The sequence below is a fragment of the Chelonia mydas genome, chromosome 17, assembly GCF_015237465.2.
Source record: "Chelonia mydas isolate rCheMyd1 chromosome 17, rCheMyd1.pri.v2, whole genome shotgun sequence".
Lineage (NCBI taxonomy): Eukaryota > Metazoa > Chordata > Testudines > Cheloniidae > Chelonia > Chelonia mydas.
In genome coordinates this window covers 3,533,918-3,557,945 of record NC_051257.2, presented here as the reverse complement: position 1 = coordinate 3,557,945, position 24,028 = coordinate 3,533,918, and the positions used below count along the sequence as shown (strand labels likewise).

The following is a 24,028-nucleotide window of genomic DNA, read 5'->3' as shown; positions in this document are numbered from 1 at the left end:
TATAGACCCAGCTTTAAACACATGCTCTTAGGTTGGCAAACTTCCTGGATTAGCAGAATGAATTTGACAGGTTACAATATGTAAACCCTGAAATAGAAAATTAGAGAAAATACTCCTGGATGCTGTAGGAAAACCCTGCTTGAATATGTTTTATCAGTAAGGCTATGATTTTGTCATGGATATTTTTAGTGAAAGTGATGGACTGGTCATGGGCCATAAACAAAAAAATCACAGAAGCTGTGACCTGTCCCTGACTTTTACTAAAAACATCCCTGACAAAATGGGGAGGGAGGAGGGTCCAGCATCCTGTCTCTGTGCCCCCCCCCCAACCCCCCGCAATGGCTGGGAGCTGTGGAGACCCCATTGCCCAGTGGCCCCTGCCACCCTGTGGGGGGGGGTGTCCCCCACCACCCATAATGGCAGGGGAGCTCTGGGGAGGCACCCATGGCCACTGAGCAGCTCAGGTCCCTCTACCATGCACCACCATGGTCACCAGCAGCAGTGGCAGCTGCAAGAGGGTCCTTGGAGGCTGGGCTGCTGCTGGGTCCCCTGATGCCTGCAGCAGCTGGTCAGCTGCGGGGGCCCCCAATGTCACGGAGATTGCTGGAGGTCACAGATTCCACAACCTCCACGACAATCTTACCTTTATTTATCAGTAAGGGTCTAAACCTGCTCTCCTGAAAGTCTGTGGAACAGGAATTGCACATTGAAAAAGTTTTAAAAAAATAAATACCTGTGTTCTTGTTATATTTTTTATGTTTGTAATACGATTCTTTTGTATGCTGATAGGAACCAAAATCTGTAATGTAATTTGAGTTCCAAAGCAGTTTTCCCCATTGATCTACGAAGGCAAATGCACAGGATGAGAAAGGGTGAACAGTTGGCCCTAAAAAATCCAGCTACATCAATGTTATTAACTTTGTACCTACATTAAACTGGAACTCCTTGTTCTCAGAGTGTCCTTGACTAACATTCACATATACTACAGGAGTTGGCCTGCAGACAAAAAGATAAATCAAACTAAATGGATCTTGCATTGTTATTGCTGCAAATTAGTTCACGCTGTAACTGATAGAGACATATCCCTCAAATAGAAGGGAAGTTATCACACATCCAGTTTTAGTGAAAGTCATGTTTATCTACACTTATTTTAAAGGGAAAGAATCTTGAATCTATTTAAATAGTTTCAGGTACTAGAGAGAAAAGGAGTACTTGTGGCACCTTAGAGACTAACCAATTTATTTGAGCATAAGCTTTCGTGAGCTACAGCTCACCGCATCACTGCATCCGCTAAAGTGAGCTGTAGCTCACGAAAGCTTATGCTCAAATAAATTGGTTAGTCTCTAAGGTGCCACAAGTACTCCTTTTCTTTTTGCGAATACAGACTAACACGGCTGTTACTATGAAACCAGGTACTAAAGATGCCTCTGACTTTCCCTGCCAGTTAGGTGGTTTTACTATCACATTTTTTCATTCTCTCCCTCCCCTGGTGATATGTGAGACTCATACAAAATGGGAACCACCAACTATATATAGTGTTGTCAGACACACAAAGTAAGAAATCTTAGGATCTATCAATTACAATAATCACAAGATTACTGTAACAATAGTTGACTGTTTTAAACAATAAGGTTAATTAACATTTTTGTAGAGGAACAGCAATTCATAAATAACAAATTATACTATAGTCTTAACAGGGTTCCCCTACTTCACTTTACCTCCAACACAGGTTTGTAAATGTGATGAGAATATCAATAGCACTTGGCTACTCCGTAAGACTTACTTGGTAAGAACTGCAGTGAAAGCATATCTGACATCAAGTATGTGTTCTTCTTCAATCAAAAGTAGTGCTATTTTCATTTACACTAAAAATAAAGGGTAAAAGACAACACATTTAGTTATCTACCTGGTATATATATATTTATTTTCCCTGTCGCTAAAGCTTCTATAGTTTGACATTTGCTGACAGTGACTTTATACAAAGAGAATGAAGAGAATTATTGCCATTGTACAGTCAAGAGCAGCTTTCACAGAGCTACTAGCGGTCTGAACTCCATAAATGTAATATGGTAGGAATGCTGACCTTTCCTTTAGCATTTCCTGTCTCCCCATATTTCAAATACAAGTGCAGTGTGTGAGCATACAGCAATGCTCACATCTGTCATAGTTAAGGGTGATTCCACATGTGCAAGAAGCTTGCTGGCATGGTAGAAACGCATACAAAAACCTTCCCCTTCAACTATGCTTGCAGTAGAGTTGAAAGGCAAAAATTCCAGATTTAGCTGTCTAAAGTTAGTCAAATAAAATCTTTAGTTTCCTAACATCAGTTTCCTGATTTTCAAAGATGCTGAGCACCTGCTCATTCCTGTGGTCTTATTTTCCACACTTAAGTCCAGCTGTTTAGGTGTTAAATCATAGGTTTATATTCCTATCTTGTTTGAAAATGTTGACAAATGAGTCAAGTACAATTTTGTGCCCATTACTTGGGTATAAATATGGCCTCAGCTTTTTTTATTTTTAAAGGCTTACTTGCCTTCCCCCCAACCCCCTAGAAATCAGTCACAGACTTCCCTCCCCTCCCCCCCCCACCCCCAAAAGAATAGGAAAGGACAGCAAAGGACTCTGAAAACCTGCTTTCCCAGGCCCCAGTTAAGTGGGTGGAGGGACTTTAGTACCCACCATACCTTGCCTCCCTAAAATTGATGGGGGCCTCAACAAAAAAATCCACTCGGCACATAACTGGGCCTGTGTTTTTGAAAAAAGTATACACTATACACTGTTTTCCCTACTGATGAAGAAGGGGTACTAGGTATCCTTCAGGAAAAAGTAGTAAATCAGGACCCTGCTTAAGTAATAAGTAAATTTGTTGGCTTTCCCATTCTCTCTCTAATTTCCCAAGAGAAAATAAATTATAATCCTCAGCTGGTAGGGGAATACTTTGTACATACATGGACATTTCTAAAAGAACGGAGGGACAGATAAGTAGGGTTTCCATGGAACTGGCTCCCACAGGCTGATCAATGGAGAAGTATTAAGGAAATAGGAGGTGACTTATGTTTTCTCTTGTGTCTATAATATGACGAGTGGGAAAGGGCATGTCTTACTTTGTGACGTTAATAGTGATGTTCGCAGTCTTATCTGGAAATAAAGCTTCATCTAATTGCCAAATCACTGAAAAATGTGCCTATTATGAAGAAAGAGATTATTAAACAAAAGAAGCAAAATGAATATATGCAAATGTTTTTTTTTAATTCTCACTTTGCTACTTTTAAAATAGATTTAGTTGGATAATTTTATTGTCCAACTTTCTCTCCAGTATGTGATACATATGTATCACTATGTATAATGAAAAAACAGCCGAGGAACAGATATATGCCAATAGCTAGTGTGACAATCAGGGTCCAGACATCCCAAGGGGAAAACAGAGGGTTTAAACTCCCAAAAAGAAGCAGTTCAACCAAATGATTGCATACTATGTTATTTTACTGTAAAAGTATATTGACTATGGTCTTTTACAGAAGCTTTTACTGGTCTGAAACTGATGGTTATCATGAGATATGTATAGAGACTATGGTTATGAATGTATGTATTTGTGTACATAGAGAACTGTGCTCATAAGCTTTGGCTCCACCTCACAGCAGGGAGGTGAGCAATCAGACAGGGAGAGGCACCTCCCAAGCCAGATGTTTACACAAAACCGGACTCAAGTAACGATTCATTGTACAACCCAGGAACAGACAAATCACGGGCCATTAGAGTTCGTGGTAAAACACTGAGGCAACTGGGAATTTCCCACTTTTCAATATCTATAATGAACTGAAGAATAAAACTGCAAACCCTTTTAAAATAAAAGGGGTTTGAAGTGAAATCTGTCCATAAACAAGAAGAGCCTGTAGGTGGGAAGCTTTCTGTGAATGCTGGATTCTCCCATCCCTGCACCAGTAGTTAAGGGGTATGCTGAGAAACTGTTCAAAGGCAAGAGGTGAACTGTATTAGAAAAGGTTTTTTTTTAATCTGATATGGCTGTTTAAAGCCTGAGGTTGCATCTTTATATTTACTAGGTCACTTGCATGTTTGCTCTCTCACTATTTCATCTTTGAATCTGTGGGTTTTCTATGAAATAGACTTTTTGTTTATTTTTACTCCAAGCAGGTCTCTATTGTGCAAACTGTGGGGACCAAAGTAAGATGGTATCTGTGGGACTGATTTCACACCTTCGGAGGTGACAAACCAGAAAGGAAAGGAGTACTTGTGGCACCTTAGAGACTAACCAATTTATTTGAGCATAAGCTTTCTTGAGCTACAGCTCACTTCATCAGATGCATACTGTGGAAAATACAGAAGATGTTTTTATACACACAGACCATGAAAAAATGGGTGTTTATCACTAAAAAAGGTTTTCTCTCCCCCCACCCCACTCTCCTGCTGGTAATAGCTTATCTAAAGTGATCACTCTCCTTACAATGTGTATGATAATCAAGGTGGGCCATTTCCAGCACAAATCCAGGTTCCCCCCCCACACACACACACACTCTCCTGTTGGTAATAGCTTATCTAAAGTGATCACTCTCCTTAACCAAAAAGGGAAAGTCTGAGTGTTTGGTAGTTAAGAACTCAGGAATTTAGGGAGACTCAGGACAGGAAGGGCTGTTGGTGTCACCCTGCTGCTGAAAGCCAGAGTGAGACCTGGTGTCTGTGGGCAGGCTACTGGTGTCAGGGATCTGAGCAGGGCAGGCAACAACAGAAACCGTTACTGGCCTGGGTGATCCCCAAAATATCACAGTCAGCTAGAGTGGTGGCCTCCATACATGAGAATTAGTTGAGGCTATGGCCTAGTTGCAAAGATAATGGTACAAGAGCAGCTGTTGAAAACAGAATGAACACTGAGAACAGAGCTGGAAACAATGACATTTGACTTACGTTGTTTTTTTGAATATTGGGCGTCCAATATCGCAGCCCATGGATGAGAGTAAATGTGCGGATGGTTTCGGCCGACCGCAATAAATCATGGTAGAGGATGGCTGTCAAAATAGTACGAATGCTTTTTAATATTGAAGCAAAACAGACTGGAAGATTCAACTCATTCTGCTGTGCGCTTCCACAAAATGAATTTCTAACCTAGGTGTGAATAACTCACAAGTAACATCAGGAGTTAGGTGTCTTGGAGATCACCAGAGTTCTCCATTTAGGCACTGATAACATCACTGAGGTGTTCCCTTTCCGGTTTCTTTTCAGGCCTTATTTTAGGCATTTAGAGCAGGTATTTTCAATACAGGCTATGAGTCTCGTAAAAAACGCCTTTTATAGGCAGGCAAAATTGATTCATCAAACTGCCAGAACACTTTATTTACATTAAACATGTTGAATTAGTGTGGTTGAGATAAATAATAAATACCCATATTTGACTTGTTTTAAAAAAAGCTCAAGTTACTCTATGGTCTCCAGCATATATTGCTAAAGAAAAACACTGCAATGAACCCAACATACAGATTATAGCCTTGCCCTGAAGACAGTCCAGTCCTTCAAGACCTCCACTAACTCTGTCACTTATAAAAATTGATAAAGTAATTTAAAAGTCTCATCAGTTTTAACCTGAAAAACGGGGAAACTGACCCAGACTCTTTAGTTCTGGTTATATTTTAGCAATAGCAAGCCCTTTGTGCTGTTGTAGTTTAATGCATTACAACACTACTCACTTTTCAGCTGTTCTATTTTCTGTATGCAATTGCTGAATACACCATAATGCAGCTGGCTTACTCATGCAACATGAAGGCAGTGTTTGAATTTCATTTAAATTTTTCCACCATGCTGTAATTATGGCCTTAATATACTGAATAAATCCAAAGCTTATACTAGCCCAAGATCTGTTCTCAGTAATTCTGAAGCTAGGAAGTTAGTATTTGCTTTCAGTGTTCCTGATCTCAGAAATAACCTTCCTATATACCCCAAACATTAATTTAATCTGTTAACAGGAAGGGCCACTTGACTAGGACCAGAAAACTGCAGAATGTCCAGGAACCTATGCTGAGTATCCTGTACTCCTTGGGTTGGATCTGGAGCTCAGTTGCCACCCGCTGCAAGAGCTCTTGATAATGCCTGTAGGCAAGGATGGTGAAGACTGAATAACCACCTCATCTAGCATCAGGAAGGATTCACCTGTCAGCACCATTGGTCCCAGCAGATTTGGCTCAATTTTTTCTCTCTTGTGATGCCTAGTCTCTTGATTGAATTTGAAGCTGCAGTACCCCAACGGGCAACAACTGTAGCACCAGCGTGTAAATGGCTCTGCAGTAGCAACGCTCAACCAAATTGTGAACACATCCCTAGCATTTAATCACAGATCCTGAACGGCTATATGAAATATACACATGTTGATCCTGGCTTTAATTGCCTCTGGAGGCTGACAGGTTAGAAAGCCATCATGAAGGTGAAGGAAGCAATACTGCCTGTGGGATGCAGAAACAGAAAGTTCATGGGGTTTATGTGACAGGGAGAAGAGAGGACAAGCATTATTATGTGGGTATATAAGACACACACACAGTCCAGAGCACCTAAAACTAAATGGAGAGATTTTTGAAGCTAAGTCAAATATCAGGAAGTACAGGACTCATGGTGCTATAAGGACCTTGTGTTAATAAGCAAAAACGTTACATCATTCCAGGCCAAGATTTGTATTATTCAGGAGCTGTTTGCTCTCCAGTATCCGCTGCACATGCCATATTTACCCATATCAGGCTCCAAAAAAATTCCATTCATTCTGAGAGTCGTTATACAGTAAACATATCCATATTAACAAGATGTAGACTATGCCATGGTATACAGTGGTGTATCAGTGATAATGACCACTATGCTGCTGGGTAAGAGGGAAAGTGCTTCCAGCAGAGTCCCTCTCCCGGCTACAGGAAACAGAGATCCAGCCAGTTCCTGTGAGATTTGCTGTTCTTCGTGTTAATGCTTTCAATGCCGGCACATTGTCCACTAACTACCACCCACACATTGGTATATTTGGCCTGATCCTTCTCCCATTAACTATACTGGGAGCAGGATTGGAGCCGCCACCTAATCAGATTGTCCCTGGGGTTGCGGGGGGTGCTATTTACCTAGGTAGCCGTATCTTGCTTCCTTTGCTTCTTTAGATTCGTTCAGGAAAGCTGCCATCTTGGTTACCCAATCGTACAGCAGAACTCCACCAGACCAGTCATAGGCCCCCACAGCTCCAACCAGTATGTGCTGCTGCAGAGTTCACATAGGGAAAGATAGAAGAGAGGAATGAATTATAATCATTTGCCCTTCTCTCGTACCTTGTGCCCAAGGATCTCAAAGCACTTTAGCAAATATCAGTGTTTTCAGTCCCACCGCTCCCCCAGGAGCTAGACTGGCACTTCTATCCCCATTCCAGAGAGGGGAAATCTGAGGCACACAGAGGTGAGGCAATCTACCCTATGGTCAAATAAAAACCAGCAGTGTGGGAAACAGAATCTAGATCCCCTGACTCTGAGGCGCATGCATGAAATGGAGTTAATTTTGGTAACGATACAGCAGTTACTATCAAGTGCCTTAGACACTGAAATCAGGTACACCAGCTAGCGAGCATAAACAAGTGAAATCTTTATGTAATCAAGAGGTACCAGTGACACAGGCTCCGGTGTGCAATGGAGATATGATTCTTTTGGTTCTCCAGCAGCAGTGTGTGTCATTACGTAGGAAATACAGAGAATCGATTCTTTCAAGTCTCCCAAATGCAAAATAAACAGCACCATGCACTCATCTACCAGAGTGAGATTGCAGCACGCACTTGCCTTGTCCAAGATCTGTGCGCTGAAACCAGTTTGCGCCAGCTCATATTCTGTAATATCGCCTGCCGTACCTGAGAATCAGAAGAGGACCTAGTGAGCCATTTTCTCATTATTACTCAGACAGGACGACAAGGTACGGAGGTTTGCCCTCACCTTCTATCGCAATGATTTTCTGCTGCAGGGTTGAAAGGAGCCCATCTAAAGCCAAATAATTGGTCACCCGGAATAAATGACTTTCATCTGGATCAGAGGCGATAAGCTGCAACTCATTTAGGGCCTTGGTCTTGTTAAATGCTTCTCCCACCTGTGACAGAGACCAAGATCAATGAAGAAGAGCAGCACTTTGATCGAAAAATGGTGACTTTACCTAACTGCATCTGTTTGGGGGTTATAAAACCCCAGGAATCTGCACTGGGGCTCAGTCCAGTGTGCTTCCTGAGGGCTCACAGCAGCTGCAATTTCAATTGCCATCAATAAGTTGGATGTTCTCAGTGCCTCCTAGGATCAGGCCTTTAGGAAACAGTTCCACATGACAGGCTAATGTCATATCTGCTGAAAAGTAGATTCTAGCCGCAGAGAAGGGGAAAATTTAAAAGCTAAAGTTTCTCCATATAACTCTCTGCTAAAGAATTACTATTCTTAATTTGTTTAGAAATCAGACTGTCCATTAGTTTAGTCTTACTAACGGAATTCATGTGTCCTGATTTCTGGTATCTCGGTCTTGTACAAATTCCATAATAAACCTTCTATCTCCTCCCTGTCACGCAAACCCCAAACTTTCTGCTCCTGCAACCCATGTACAGAATAAAACTTCCTTCACCTATATATAATTACTTTTGAACCTGTCTTTCTCCAGAGGTAATTACCAGCTAGAACCAAGGTGCTTACGTTTCAGATAACTGATGCCAGTGGCCCAGTTACCAGTCCCTGAGGAGCTGCTAGGGATAATAAGATAACATTTTGTTCCTTTGAAGATGAAAATAGAGTCAATTCAAAATTTAAAAAATAGTTCATTTCCATGAATGCCTTTTTATTAAGCTTGGCACTGAAGGGGAAGTATTCTGCTAAGTTTAGAGTCACTTTTAGATTGAAAAAGATATATTTTTGTAGACAGCAAAGATGCAAAATGCCTCAAAACTGTCCCTACCTCTCTATGGACCAAGCAGCAGCATTGACTGATAAAGCTGATTGTGATAAATTAACAAAGAATTAATATTTCCATTTGTTTCTTTCCATGGGAGTTGTGTGGCTAAATTCCCCCTACTCAGCTGTGAAAACCACAGATTTTCAGGCAAGATTTTAAAAACTTATCTATTCATTGTGACTTACGGCCTTCCAACATCCTGTGGAATCATGATGTACCATTCCCCTCTTTCAGTGCCATGACTGAAGACAGCATCTGGACTTGTCTTACCTTAGTGCGTTTTTTAAAATATATACTGAATGGATCCCCCTGGCTTTATGGTTTACATTAAACTTTGCAATATGAACACAATGCAGTGGACCCCTGGAGGAGAGATTTAATCTTTGAGACGGAAGATGCCTGACACCAGACAAGCAAACCAAAACGATCGCATGTGAGAGAAGGTGGGCAGGAAGTGGGAACACCAAAGACAACTGGGCAGAGCAGACAGCAGAGCACAGTAGAGGTGTAGGAGTCAACGAGGGTGGGGTACAAGTAAGGACGGAAGTTGCGTAGGCCTTAAAGGTGAGGTAGAGAAACTTAGCTGTGACATGGAAAGAGAGGAAAGAGTGAAGGCATCTGAGGAAAGGGTGGTGTGAGTGCTGGGAAAGGAAGTCTACAAGAGACTTGAAACTGCAGTACTCCACAGAGTTGGGTTGGATTTTATTTACCCTTTGATCATATTATTAACTCAGTGAGGTACTTTTACTTTCCATTTATTCATTTTTATACATGCTCCTCATTTCCATCACTTACTGAGTCTCCGTGCGGGTCATTTCTTTCCTTTCTTTCCCCCCTGTTGCTCTCTGATGAGGGATATCAGCTACGCTCAGGGGGACAGATTAGAACAAGAGCCTTTGGATATTCCGCACTTACCCCAATGACATAGCGGTCAATTCCTGCCATTTTGGGTGAATTTATCACCACTGTTAAGTTAATTGGATCCAGTAATATTTCCCCATCCATCACCACAACCATGATTTTAGCAGCAGTTTTCTGGGACCACTGGCTCTCACTGAAGATGGAATCCCTGTTAAAACTGTCATACACAGAATGAGTTTCTGGGGGCAGGAGGATGAGCCGACAGACCTGCTGAATTCCTATGAATTTCTGGCTAATAATTGTACCAAGGCCCAGAGAAGGGACTTAATTCTTCAGGACTTTTCCTTTCACATTCACATAACTCAAAAATGACTAGACAGATTTTTCCCCCCCCCCTCTCCATACTGAGCTTAGTGCTGAGGATAATTGCCAAGTCAACAGCTCTGGAGACAGAAAGTATCTCTGGTTAGTCCAGACTCTCAGATCCCTATTCTGCCCATTCCAGTAAAGGGAGTGACACTGGAAACTGCATCGCCACCCCCCACCCACATGCACGCACGCTAATAGGATTGACAGAGGAGATGGCACTCCCCAGGTTTACTCAGTTCTTGCCCTCTGTGTTGAGGCTGCGAGAAGGGAGTCAGTTTGTTCCAGTTGGCTCTTGGGATGGGGACATATATCCCAGTAGGGACTGGACAGAGACCAATATCTCAGTTCACAAAGGTCTCTTAGCAGCCACCGCTGCTTTCACATGTGGTAAAGGCTTTCACAGTCACCACCAACCTGGGATGGATTTGGTCCTTCAGCCTAGAGGTTAAAAACTCCATATACCATTCCCAGGGCTTCCCACTGAGAAGAACATGTACCAGCTTCATTAACTGCACCCTGATTAGCTCAAATCCTGGTTCCATTCTTCAGGTTTGTATTGCGCATCTCCAGATGCTTGCCAGGTTTTCTTTTCATTGCTTTCCTGGTGCCCCAAGGCCAGGGATTAGGCTCTCACATTGTCTACTGGCCTTTAGTAGCCCAGACGACATTCTCTAACACAGGAAGAGCAACATAGGTCGAGGGAAGACAAATCTCCAAGTCTATTGGCCTGACTCCTCTGGTTTCCCAATCCCCCGGGGATCTGCAGCCTTTGGATAACCAGGGGTCACTGAGGCAGGCCCATCATCACTGGTAGAGTCAGAAAGTGCTATAAAATGTAACATACTTTCAGTGTCCTGTGGAGGAAGGATTGCCTCACGCTGCTCAGTAGGGACCCTTCTGGCCAGTTAAGGAGATGTGACCAGCTCTGGGCCCCAAATGTTCACGCATCTATTCAGAAAGTGCCCCAGCAATACAGTATCTCCATTTCTCATCCCGTTACTTACAGCACATGTTGGATGTCAGATGCTGTTTTGGTCACATTGCACAATGGATGATGTTCTGAACCTTCTGGAGGGTAGCGTTAGCATTCCAACTGTCCCGGAGGTTAAACTCAGTTCTGAGATCAGCTCCATACTGCACCAGGGCAAAATCACACTGGAAAGAAGTGTCAGGTAAGAGTCCAATATGGATAGTTGATCCAGAGAACTGGCGCTCTCAGAAACAACCAGTCAAGAAATTCCCAATGAAGAGAACGGCATTAATGGGAAAAGATCAATTCAGACTGGAGATAGGGCACAATTTTAACAGTGGCACAAATTACCGAGGGTTGTATTAGATTCTCCATCACTGGCAATTTTTAAATCAAGAATGGACGTTTTTCTAAAAGCTCTGCTCTAGTTCAAACAGGAATTAATTCAGATACGTCCTATGGCCTATGTTCTACAGGAGATCAGACCAGATGGTCACAATGGTTTCTCTGGCCTTACAGTCTATTATGAATCTATAAAGGAGGGCAAGAAAGTAAAATCTCTTCCAGCAGAAATTGCACCTATATACTAAAGAGATGAACACAGAGAATAAAAGAAAAGTTATGTTAGTTCAGAAAAATTAGAGCCACCACCAGAGTCATATTTTGTTCTGCATTTAGTGATCAGAGAGAGGAGAGCTTTAGACCAGGACTGGAGGGTTGGGGTTTTTTTTAGTTCTTTTGTTTTCATCTTGCTTTTTTGCCATACGTTCCCAGCTGCAGAGGGAATTATCTGGAATCACCTTGAATCATCAGCACCACTCCTTGCTGCACTGTGGCTTTCCTTTGGAGCTCTCCCCTCAAAGGACTGACCTGGCCTGCCGCTGATGAGATCACTGCACATGGCAAGCTCTTCACGGCTACGTTTGTAGAGCACTGAGCACAATGGGGCCTTTGCCCTCAGGAGCTACCACAACACAGATAATAAATGCAAATGATATTATGCAGAAAGGGGCTAATGGCTGCCAGCAGGGGACTCTGGGATCCAAAGACGTTCACATACTGTGTTAGACCCAACGGCTGTGCCAAGCTCTCTTTCAGGCTCAACAGAAAGAGCAATCAAGCCTTTTTCGTACAATAAAACAGCTGGAGACCATGGGGGTGGCTGCCCAAATCAATAGGCTGCATGGCAGGCCAGAGCTAAACCAGATAGATCAACAGGGGTTTCCCTGGGTACAAAGGCAGGGGCTAGGATATCAGCTGCAGGACGTGGGTATTGTAGGCAGGAAGCCAGGAGAAGCAGTTGTGAGCCTGATCCCGTGAGGAAGGAGAGGGACAGAGATTCTTGGGCACAAAGTTCACTGAGGACTTGGGGACTTCTGAGCTGGGAAATGGCCCACTGCTGTTTGTTCCTACCGTGTTCATGGAAGCAAGACTGTGTGTGCATTTTGTGTCAATAAGATTGATCACACCCAGAACACACCTGAATTGTCTCACTGATTTTTTATCCTAACAGAAACAACCCTGCAATGCCCTGAACTTTGGCTAGTCACTCGGGCCAAAGGGGCAATGCTAATGAAGTGCCGTGGCTGCCATATTTGCAGACCAATAAGTGAAGAAGAGAGTACCTCAAAGCACTTCTCATAGAATGTTTTCATCATGTTGTAGATGAAAGCCTTGGCTCTTTCAAAATCCTCAGGCTCGATGCTCCCTGATCCATCCAGAACAATGGCGATCTCTGTCCCTGAGTCTGCTGGGACATGAAAAGCATGATTTAGGTGGAGGTGGCCAGGAGCTCAGAGCTCTTGACTAGGACCATCATTATTCCAGCATTGCGAGAAATGCATCTCAATAGCCAGCTAACGGGCGTGAAACTGCAAAGCTGCAATTGCACTGTCAGCATTCAGAGTGCAGCTGTCCTCAGCAACACAGGGAGACTTTAGGCTATGCTAGTCATTGATATTCAACAGCACAATCCCTTGACAAGGTATTTCATCGCTTACATGAGTCATCGTCATCCTCTTCCATGTCAGAGTTGATGTTGTTATTGTTGCTGTTCTGGTTTTCATAGCCAGATCCTGCCTCTGGAAGATATGCCGCTAGAAACAAGAAATGAAGGGGGAGCAGAAGGGGAAGAAAAGAAATAAAAAGTGAAAATATGCTTAGCAGCAGTGCCCTGGGCCAGGACTCCGTGAGCTTCACACATTCAGCGTCCTTTCAGCCCATAATGGGTCAGACTAAAGTACGGGCTTAAGACAAGGGTATAGTAGCTACGCTGCAATTGGGAAGTGCAGCACGGATAGGCATCCTCAAGATAGCTTTGTTCGAGCTAGCTCACTAAAGAGAGCACTGAAGGCGCAGCAGCATGGGCGAGCTGCCGAAGGATATACCCAGGGTCCTGGACGGGATTGTACTTGGGCGGTCACCCTGTGCTGTCACACCTACATGGGTACTTTTAGCCAGCTAGCTTGGATGCCTCTCGGAACTGCAGTGTAGAGATAGCCTAGGTGTGAAACCCTGGCCTCATTGAAATCAATGGGCGTTTTAGCATTGACTTCAGTGGGAGGAGGACTTCACCTTAGAACGGAAATGGAATGCTTGCGGTTCAGCCACGACATGGTGCCAGGTGTAACTTACCTTATGCTCACAGCAGACATTCCTGGCAGTACGTTAAAGGATCTTATGGAAGATATATCTCTGAGAAGGAGGGTCGGTAGTAACCCTGCAACGTACTGTGTACATGACAAGAACTCGGAGCAGAACAGCATTCAGTGGAAGCAATCTGCCAGCACGTGAGCAGAGGATCTTGGGTGCGCATGAGCCTCTCAGAAAACCTGCTACATCCCTCGATTCCCTTAAAACTGGGAGTTGTAGTTACAGGTCACTTGGGGCAAAGTATAAAAGGAAGGGGAGGCTGGATCAAACAGGGAAGGGTCTGGCTCAAGCAAGGGAAGCCTCTGGGAAATTATTACCCAGGGAATTTCAGCTGATTTGATTTTTGTTTTGTTTTTGTGATGCTTTGGCAGATAACGAACAAGGTCTTTAACGGTCTGAGGTTTGGAGCTTTATTTACATTTATTTACAAAACCACAGCACTCCTCATTGTGCAGGCTACAGAGAACGGGAGCGTTTGTTAGTGGCAGGACACTACTGCCTTTTACCTGAGGTACCCAAAATATTTCTCTCCAGCACTGACAGGAAGCCATCCAAGGCTTCACAGGCAGCTTAAACAAGTAATCTTCATCAGGGTCTGAGGCAATGAGCTGCAGCTCTTTCAGGGCCCTTTGCTTGCTGAAGACATCACCGACCTATGGAGAAGAAGCCAACCACTAGGCTATTGCAGGGAAGTGGAGCAGTTTTCACACAGAGACACAAAACAAACAAATGCCCAAGAGATCCAAAAACACTCAGGGCAACAACAGAGCGAGGTGTTTGCAGCCAGGAGCCTGGATTCCAGAGGGAATCCTCATTCTGAATTATTCATCTGCAAGGAAATAGCTAATCCAAGCCATCCTTATACCAAGAGGCAAGAGAGTAATCCAGCTTCACAGACCACTTCCAATTTAGGCCCTAGGCCAATGCAAACCCTTCTGCCCAAGAATTCATCTGAGCTCACTGGGCCAGCAGACTTTATTCTACACCACTGTGAAGTTCTGCTCAGAGTGTAACCAGACTGAACAGCAGATGGGGCCATAACAATAAATTAGCTAATTCATTAATCATCGCCACCTCCTTACATTGATAAAAAGGTTTTTCTCCCAGAGGATCCCAAGAATTTAGTGTCACACCCTGGAGTGTGAGGGGAGGGAAAGTTTTGCTTTTCCCTTGCTCTTGAGAGAAGTGCCATGTGGATTCCAGGATTTCCCACAGAGCAGACAGCACCTCAGGGTTTAGGATCTTATTTATACACAATAAACTCTACGGCACCCAGAAGAATGGAAGGCTGACTGGGTCAAGGAAGTCTGGGTATTTCAGACTGGATGCTTAGGCCACCCTAGATTTCCTCTCCACTCACCCTCTCCTTATTCCCTGGCTCACTACCAAAGTTTCTGAGTACACGCATCAACAGAGGAATGTCACTCTAAACAGGTAGCCCTTACTCACATTGTTATCCACGGAAGTTGCTGCTCCCAGCAGTCCTTTCCACTTCCCTCTAATTGCTTTTTGTCTTTGAAACGAGCTATAGCAAAGGAGTTGGGCTCGCGCGTCACTTCACACCTACCCCAAGGGCGTAACGTTCGATCGTGGCCATTTTCGGGGAGCTCATCACATCTGTAAAGCTCAGTGAGTCCAAAAAGATCTCCCCATCGGTCATGACAAGGATCATCCTGTGAGCATCCTTGACCGAACCGCGGCTTTCATTGAAGATCGCATCTCTGCAGGAATGCAAACCCGGATGCGTTTTATGGAACACGCTACATGTGCACAGCTGTATGTCTGTCAAGGTCATCAACGGGCTGATGGAGGCTCCCTGAAATTCCAGCATGCGAGAAAGTTCCCACTGCACTAACACATGTGGAGGACACTAAGTCATTAGCAGATGGGTTTGTGCTCTTCAGGGACAGGATCACTCCATCCAGGGTAATAATGCCTAGCTCTTAAACAGCGCTTCTCATCAAATGATCTCAGAGCGCGTTACAAAGCAGGTCAGTATCATCATAACCGAGGCATGGAGAGGAGGCATGCCTTGCCTGAGGTCATCCATCAGAACAGTGGCAGAGCCAGGAATAGAACGCAAGTCTCCTGAGTCCCAGTCCTGTACTCTATCCACTAGGCCTCACTCCCTCCTCCCCCCACTAGGTCAAGGGGAACTCGGAATCTGAAGGCAGGTTCTAATGTTCCTAAGGCAGCTGGGAGGGAACCCCAGCTTTGCCCTTTAACCACCCCTCCAATGCAGGATACCTGGAACAGACCTGATGGACTCCAGGGGGAGCCACATCCAGACCCCCTCTGTCAGTGGGACCTTTGGGCCAGGGATGCATTATGAATGGAGGAAAGGGAGAGGCTCCAGGCTGTGAGAAGGAGACACAAGGGGGGATCAGAGGGTGTCCGCAGGGAGCAATTTAAGGCGAGATACGCCACGAGCATGAAACAGAAGAAATCCCAGGGGGGCTCTGGAGTTCTCGAGGGTGTGTAACTCACAGAACATGCTGCAGGGCAGATGCAGTCTTGGTCACAGAACCCAGCTGCGTTATGTTATGGACCTTGCAGAGAGCACTGGACTTGTTGCTGCTTTCCTGCAGGTCAAATTCAGTTAGGATCTCTGCTCCGTACTGTACCACAGCAAACGTAACCTGGGAAAGGCAGAACTGGTGAGGTCAGGCAAGAGCCAAGGCAGCGATCCCCAGACCACTTTCTCCAAGTGCCAAGCTTGGCATTAAGGACAGTGGGTGGGAAGTGTCTCCTCAGCTATTCTTGACTCTATATGGAGCACACAGTAGCTAGCATATGGATCTATTTCCCTCCCATTTTATCCCTCTGCTTTCATCACACCCTGTATTCTGGCAGCTCCTGCTTGGACAGCTCCACAGGTAGGAGAACAGCGTGCAGTTTCTTTTGACTCAAGTGCTGCTGCCATTTTATCCATCTGAACTTCTAATCTGGCCCAATCTTTCCTGGCCCTGTCATCAGCCTCTCGACATTCCCAAGTACCATGTTGACTGTAATTAAATGTAATGGCTGAGACGTCTTTCTTTCTCTTGTAGTTTATTTTCCTCGGTTGTGCTTCAAAGTACCGTGGGAGTTTTGCGTGATAAGCCGTCTAAAGCACCTAGACTAACCCAAAAGCAAGAATGAAAACCCACCCCCATGCTGATCTAGTCGCTCCTCCAACCAGTCTCCTCGCTCCAGTTCTCCTTGTCTCTGTGTGGTTTCACTCTTGCACTAAACCCCTCAGGATAGACAGACTGATACAGACCCTCTGGATATTTCAAAATCCATTGTGTTAAAATTTAGTCATAAACTTTTAGTTTGCCCTTTAACTAGCACCACGCGTCTGAGGATCTGAGAGCACTTTAACAACAAGCAGCCGATCAGCACAACTCTGCGAGGTACAAAACCAGGGCAAAATGCAAACCGCACTGCTTCAGCATAGCTGTTCCACAATCAAATCGGAACAGGAGTGGGAGGGAGGGCAAGGAACACAGATTCCATTAGCATAGTTTCTCATCGGACTGGAAAAGTGCTCAGACAGCATGGAGGTAAGCATAGTATAGAAAGAATTACCCCATTTTACAGAAGGGGACACTGAGGCACAGACGGTCAGTGAACTGCTCAAACACTAAGTCAGGCAAGAGTTGAGGCTGGAATCCAGATCTCCTGACTCCCAGCCCTGTGCATAACCCAGAAGATTTTTCAGTATCCCTGGGAAATCACAGCCTACTCAGTCTATTGAAACATGACAAGACTCTGAGACACCTGCCCAGGTCAGGAGGAAGAGCAGAGCACACACCTCTGGGCATTTCCTCCAGAATGACGTCATCATGTTGGAGATGAAACCCTTGGCTCTTTCAAAATCCTCAGGCTTGATGCTTCCTGATCCATCCAGAACAATGGCGATCTCTGTCCCTGAGTCTGCTAGGAGAGTTAAAAGTAGACATTTGAAAGGACAACAAGACAGAGCAGCATTAGCAAGAGGTCAGGAACCCCAACCTTCCCCAGCTTTGCAAATTGGGAACCACATAATTAACAATAATGAAGAAGGGGAGAGGAACAAGAATTATTTCCCCAAAACCATATGCAACACCCGGGGCTCTGGAACCTGTGTCCAGAACGGCTGCATTTTCGCTCAGCTTCTGTTGAAGCGACTCCCGGTTCTGTAGCTTCATCAGTGCTAGCAACGATGGGAGCACCAATTTGGTGTAGCCGCTGATTTTACCAGCGTGTCATCCAGCCACACTAGATCTAGTTGATATTGTATTGCGGTTTACACTTGGGAACTCCACCAGTGCTACACCAATACTGAGAGACTTCCAGAAAAAGCTCAGTGACTAAATTACTACGACGAAACACCCATCACCACAAATCAGCCTTGATCTGCCCCCTTTTCCTACCCAGCTCACTCCCAACAGTGGGCTGAAAGTTATTCAGCTCCCATCTAACACACCTCTCCACCCTACTCCCCTGACTCATGAGACCACCTAGGCTAGCACATACCTTCGCATGCACGGCTGCTTCTTGAATTGTTGGGGGTGCTGTCGCCAGCTGTGCTGATGCCCAGGGCACTGTCTGCACCGATGAAGTTGTCAGTGTCAGTAACGTTGATTTTGTTGTTGTTGTTGTTATTTTGGTCCCTGTTGTTAAATTTGGTCTCAACTACAGAACCAAAATAAAAAAGTTTTTAGAAACACAATTTTTTAACTAACAGGTTATGATGCAGATATATTTCTCTATCACAACCCACCCCCAGAGGGGCTCCCAAACCAGCATGCTAGGGGATAGATTTTTAAAAGGTATTTAGATCCCTAAAGATTTAAATCAGTGGGAATTAGGTGCCTATGCACTTTTGAAAATACCACTAGATGCCTGCTGGAATCCTTAGACACCAAAATGCATTTAAAAATCTGTCCCTCAGTGCCTGATCATGCAGGATGCACGAGGCATGTAACAGAACGTAAGTACACACATTTATTCAAGAATGCCTAGGGCCAAATTCTACCCCGATGTCCCCCCGCACAACCCCAGTGAAATCTGCAGAGCCACATTTGTATAACAGATGGCAAAATTCAGCTCAAACTCTGGTTCTTAGATACTCCTAGCAGGCAATAGAAGCCACCTGGCTGGTGCTCAGAGGCATCTGGTGTCAGGGGAGCGGAGCTGGAATGGAACTGAAGTCGTGGACAGCACAGAGGCAATTCCCATTGTCAAGGTCCCTCCCCACAGACAAGTTGCTCGCTTTGCTTCCGTACTGATATTGCCGAGGTTAAGGAAAGCCTTCTCTTGGAAGTCTGCTGTGAGCTGGGTACAAATTCCATTCAACTCTTCTGCGATGCTAAGGGCCCGGCGCCGCTTTTTCTGCAGGCAAGCCTGTGGGGGAAGGGAGGGCAACGCTGATAAGTAATGAGCAAACTGACCAAAGACGTGCAAAGAAACCAACTGGCAACACTTCAGAATCAATCAGGCCAGGGGACCAATAATCATGCCTGGGTTGTGTTGGACTTCAATGCTTAACCAAAGCAAAGGGTGAGGCTTCAATCCGGGACAGCCAGGAAGTGGTGTTAGATTTAAAACACACACAAGTCAACCGGGCTCCAGAGATAACAGCAGCACATCAGCCAAGTCCAAGTCTCTGCCCAGTTCAAACACCTTCTGCTTAGCCTCCTTTCCGCCTCCTCTCGGGAGGGATGGCATCTGCCAAGCACCGTTTCCCCTTGAAGACTCAAAGGTACAGCCCTCCCCGCAACTGAAGAGAGGATCCTGTCCTCAAACCTCATCACCTGCATGGCAATGCAATAATGCTCGTGCCTGGAGGCCCACTGACTGCCAGGATGCCATCAGTACACAGCAGTATTAGTTCCGATCCTTTATATATCGCAGCAAACGGATACTGTACATTACAAACAGACATTCCAAGCCCTGAGGATCTGCCAATCACTTACCAGGATCCATTCTGCGCTTCTGGCTATCACTATGCCACCATCCTGGATATTTTTTGACTTTTGAATATTTCCTAAACAGTGTTAAAAAAATAAAATAAATCAAGCAGAAAGGGGGGGGGGGAATTTAATTAAATGGAAATATGCCTCATAGGTTTCCTAGCGCCGGTCATCTCAACATTTCTCATCCTTGGGCAGCCACAATACACTCAGGCAAAGGCTGCTAATTCAGTGTGAGGGCTTTAGGAGTAGCCTATACAGTTAATCCATTTGTTAATATGCTAAGTTCAACTACTGTGGTGATGGGCACCATGAAAACACACCAAGTTTTCCCATGGATTCCAATGGGCTTTGAAGTAGGCTTCAAGTTAGACGGTCTCCAGACACTAAGATAAGCTTCCCCCCAAACCATGGCAGTGTGCATTTGGATTTCTTTTCCCATCAAAGCTGAGTGATGACCTGGAGATCCTTCATGCGTCAGGAACTGCTCTCTGCCTCTTGCCCGAGTCTCTCTGTGATGGCACTTGCTAGCGTTTGCAACGTCCCCATCCCGTTCAAAACCAATTCAGAGCAACTACTGGGAAGACTGAGCCAGACTGTACCTCTCAGGCCAACTTCCTCACAGTGGAGCCCATTCGAGGTAAGAGTACACTTATTCAGCCTACCGAGCTGCCTGCTTGGATTGTCCTCCACCGAGGAAGTAGCCAAAATCCCCTAGAGAAAATGGAGAAATAAGAAGGGCAGGGTGGGAATGAGGAAGCGGGGTCTGTTCTCATTGCAAAGTACAAGGGAGAAATCTATGTAACTATCAGCTCAAGCCAACCATGCTGGCTTCCCCTCTATGTTCCCATAGGTCACTGTTGTGTCTGACCCTCGGGTAGACTTAACTCATCATCGGGAGGGAGGGATAGCTCAGTGGTTTGAGCATTGGCCTGATAAACCCAGGGTTGTGAGTTCAATCCTTGAGGGGGCCATTTAGGGATCTGGAGCAAAAATTGGGGATTGGTCCTGCTTTGAGCAGGGGGTTGGACTAGATGACCTCCTGAGGTCTCTTCCAACCCTGATATTCTATGATTCTATGATCATCACAGCCAGACAGATATTTCGCAGTTCAATAAAGGAAGTGGAAGGTCTCTCACTTCCCCACCACCACCTTAGTTTGGCGGCAGCTCTCGCAGCCCAGCTTTTAGTGCCTGGCCTTACAGCTTTTCCCATTACAATACCATGGGGTATGTGGACAGTGCCAACCAGTGGCTGGTCATATAAATAACCATCACTGTTCTCAATAACTATTCGACAAGATGCAATATGGTGCAAGACCTGACATTTCCCAGTTTAGGGAAGAGCCTGGGATTGAATTGCATATGGCAACATCTGCCAGGTTTATCCAATTTCTCTTAAAAAGAAAAGGAGTACTTGTGGCACCTTAGAGACTAACCAGTTTATCTGAGCATGAGCTTTCGTGAGCTACAGCTCACTTCATCGGATGCATAGCAATTTCTCTTGCAGACTCTTGGGTGGGGAGGGGAGGGGGGAAGTCTTCCCAACATTCCCTCCCACCATCCTGTCATTGTCACCAGTGGGTCCCTTCCTGTGTTATTAACAAGAGATGGGCAGGGAAGGTTTCCACCTTAATATGCTCCACCTTACCCTAGTCACCTGCACCTCCAGTCCAACCATTACCTACAGCAATGCCAGTTGCCTTAGCTGGGGCAGGGAGACATCATTCATCTGATTCTCTACCCCTGCTGTGCTGAAGCAAGCAGCATATTGTCTGAAATACTGAGTCAGGTCAGGTTGGCCATGACCAAGCAATAGGTCCCAAGGTGACTTGCCCAATTCCCTTGCTGGAAGTGAGGGGAGCCCAACTCATCTATGCAGTGGGCAGTAAGGGAGATCCCCCAGTCCTAAGAGATTCCCGCACTGCACTGGGAAATGACACATGCTGGGGGTATTGTCTACTTCACTCTCTGCTGAAATGAGCAAGGGAGTTGTTGGGGGTTTGTTGGTTTTGGTTTTTTTAAACACTCCAAAGCTAAAACCAACCCTTCCTCCTTTATAGATACACTGCTACTCTAGCTCTCTCCCCTACACTATCTAGGCTGTCTCCATGACAACCCTTCTATCCACCTATCAGCACAGACACCGACTGCTGTTCCCCCACAAACACGGCAATCTCTGGCCAATTATGCCGTCACGGCAGGTGCTGGGGCGCAGCGACTGCTGCCTAGAGGTCATGCACAGGGCCTGGATATACACATTCTGGCAGGATGTGCAGCAGGAGACCAGCTGTCTGTGTCTGCAGGGGGTGGTCTGGTGAAGGAAGGTGCTGTCTGTACAGCACCAGCACTTAGCTGGGGATGGGAAAAGGGCAATATGGAATCCAGGGGCACTTTCGTGAAGAGATTAACTGAAATGCTTTTTAAAAATACTCAGAAAACGTTGAGGTTCTAATCCATTGCCAGGCTTAAAGTGTACAAAGAATTACATCTCCACAAAGGCAAGATGGAGCTTTGTAACTTGCTCACAGGAGCCCGAAAGAGCCAGGGATGGGCGCTGGGCCCCAGAAGGCTGCATGGGAGTTCCAGAGGTGGTAGTGCCTTCCATACTAGGACAGCTAGTCCGACACGCCGGAGAGGTGTTTCTGGCCCTTACCAGGTCTTGCGCCCATCTGAATGCTGCAGAACCTTGGGCCAGGAGAGTGGGGCTGTGGGTGGTGTAAGCCTCTTCTTATGCGTATTAATATTAAAGCTGCTCAGGGGCGTTACCGCTGCAAAAGCAACATCAGAACAATGACTGGCAGGGTTAGCACTCACAACACAGCCGCCCCCCCCGCCCCCCCCCCAGCTAATGTTCTCCCCCTGGCCCCTTTCCCTGCTCACTCCCTGCCCCCACTCCTCGTGGCTGGTACAGAAACAATTCACAGAAGAAAGTTTCCCCTTGTTGGTTTAGTTTAAAGGGAACAAACAAGGTCTTTCTTTATCAGCTCATTAGAAAAAGGACACAGTAACTCAAGATCCTGTTATCTGACACAACTTGTGGCCCTGCGATACTTCATGTTAAACGAGATAAGTAGCCCCTACTCAGAGGCTAATAAAGGGCAGGAGGACGTGACGGTGACCCCGAAATATATCGTGAGACAAGCCTGTGGTGTCCTGCAGAGCTCTAGACACAACCTACTACCAGGCAGCTGATACCTGGCCACACGGAGCATGCTGAGAGTGAGGAGGAAGGGAGGTCTGTGTGATTTTGGGGTAGGTTATGCACTGGGCAGCAGGACCCCCGCACTTGAATTAATACCATCAGAGCACGAAACACTGAAATCTAGTTGCACTACAGCTAATTCCCACTGTTGCTTGTTGAGGGCAAGAAACCACTGTGGCCTAGGCAAGCACTGCATCAGACGCGTCTGAGGTCCTTTATCAGTGGATTCCGTGATGGTGAAAGAGGCTACTCAGATACCACCGGGACAATGGCAGGATTTGCTCCCTCACCACCAGCGTAGCTGCCTACAACCCAGCCTAGACCAGCTCCAAGGAGGGGAGAGCCTGGATTTCAAGGGACATTCAGACCTCAGTCTTTCTGCTGAGGCTGAGGGCAAATTAGTGCCAGAAGTGGTGGTGGGGATGCACACCCAACAATCAAAGGGACTGAGACCTAATATCTCCACATAAGGTACTGAACAGCCAGCAAATGAGAATAACCTCCGTCCAGGATTGGTGCCCGCAAGGAGAAACCCCTTTACATGGGCACACCACATTCTCTTTCTCTTCTCCTGGAGAGGTTCCTGCCAGCCAGCTGCCCAGCAACCAGCCCACAGCACAGAACACAGGGACGTGCTGCTGTGGAATCTTCCCCATGAGTTGCTGTGACAATTCGAGCCTTAAAACCACCCAGATGGAAAACACTGCATGGATGCCATTGATTTGTTATATTTCACTACCTATACAACCAACAAATGTCACATCTACTCGACACTGTGTAACAAACTGAAAATGTTAGACAATAGGCCACCCTGAAAGACATAAAAAACGTAGCCCTGCAATGATAAATATTATGAATTACATTATTTGAGAGCTACTGAGCCATCCTACATTTGACGTGCTATGATAATTTGGAAAATTTTGCTCTATTCTGAGAAAAGAGCTCAAACGAACTCTGGATCCAAATGCAGGTGGTGTCTGAAATCCAAACCCAGGGTATTATAACACCTAACTCTAACGTAGCACTTTTCATCGCTAGATCTCGAAGTACTTTACAAAGCAGGTCAACATCTTCTGGCACAGAGAGGTGAAGT

The 24,028-nt window shown here is 45.4% G+C and overlaps 1 protein-coding gene across 1 annotated transcript; it reads right to left on the bottom strand.

Moving 5' to 3' along the window:
- On the bottom strand, positions 1-23,591 carry ITGAE (integrin subunit alpha E). Its single transcript, XM_043531428.1, is given in 25 exon segments — positions 1-841; positions 930-996; positions 1,784-1,842; positions 1,844-1,865; positions 3,105-3,184; positions 4,921-5,021; positions 7,101-7,233; positions 7,800-7,867; positions 7,950-8,100; positions 9,856-10,009; positions 11,175-11,223; positions 11,226-11,325; positions 12,766-12,887; positions 13,141-13,236; positions 14,299-14,355; positions 14,358-14,445; positions 15,360-15,513; positions 16,280-16,431; positions 17,589-17,713; positions 18,293-18,451; positions 19,045-19,162; positions 19,735-19,805; positions 20,334-20,445; positions 22,387-22,418; positions 23,477-23,591. Coding segments are annotated over 25 exon segments (2,574 nt in total). The 3' UTR covers positions 1-652.
- Positions 23,592-24,028: the final 437 nt, after the last annotated feature.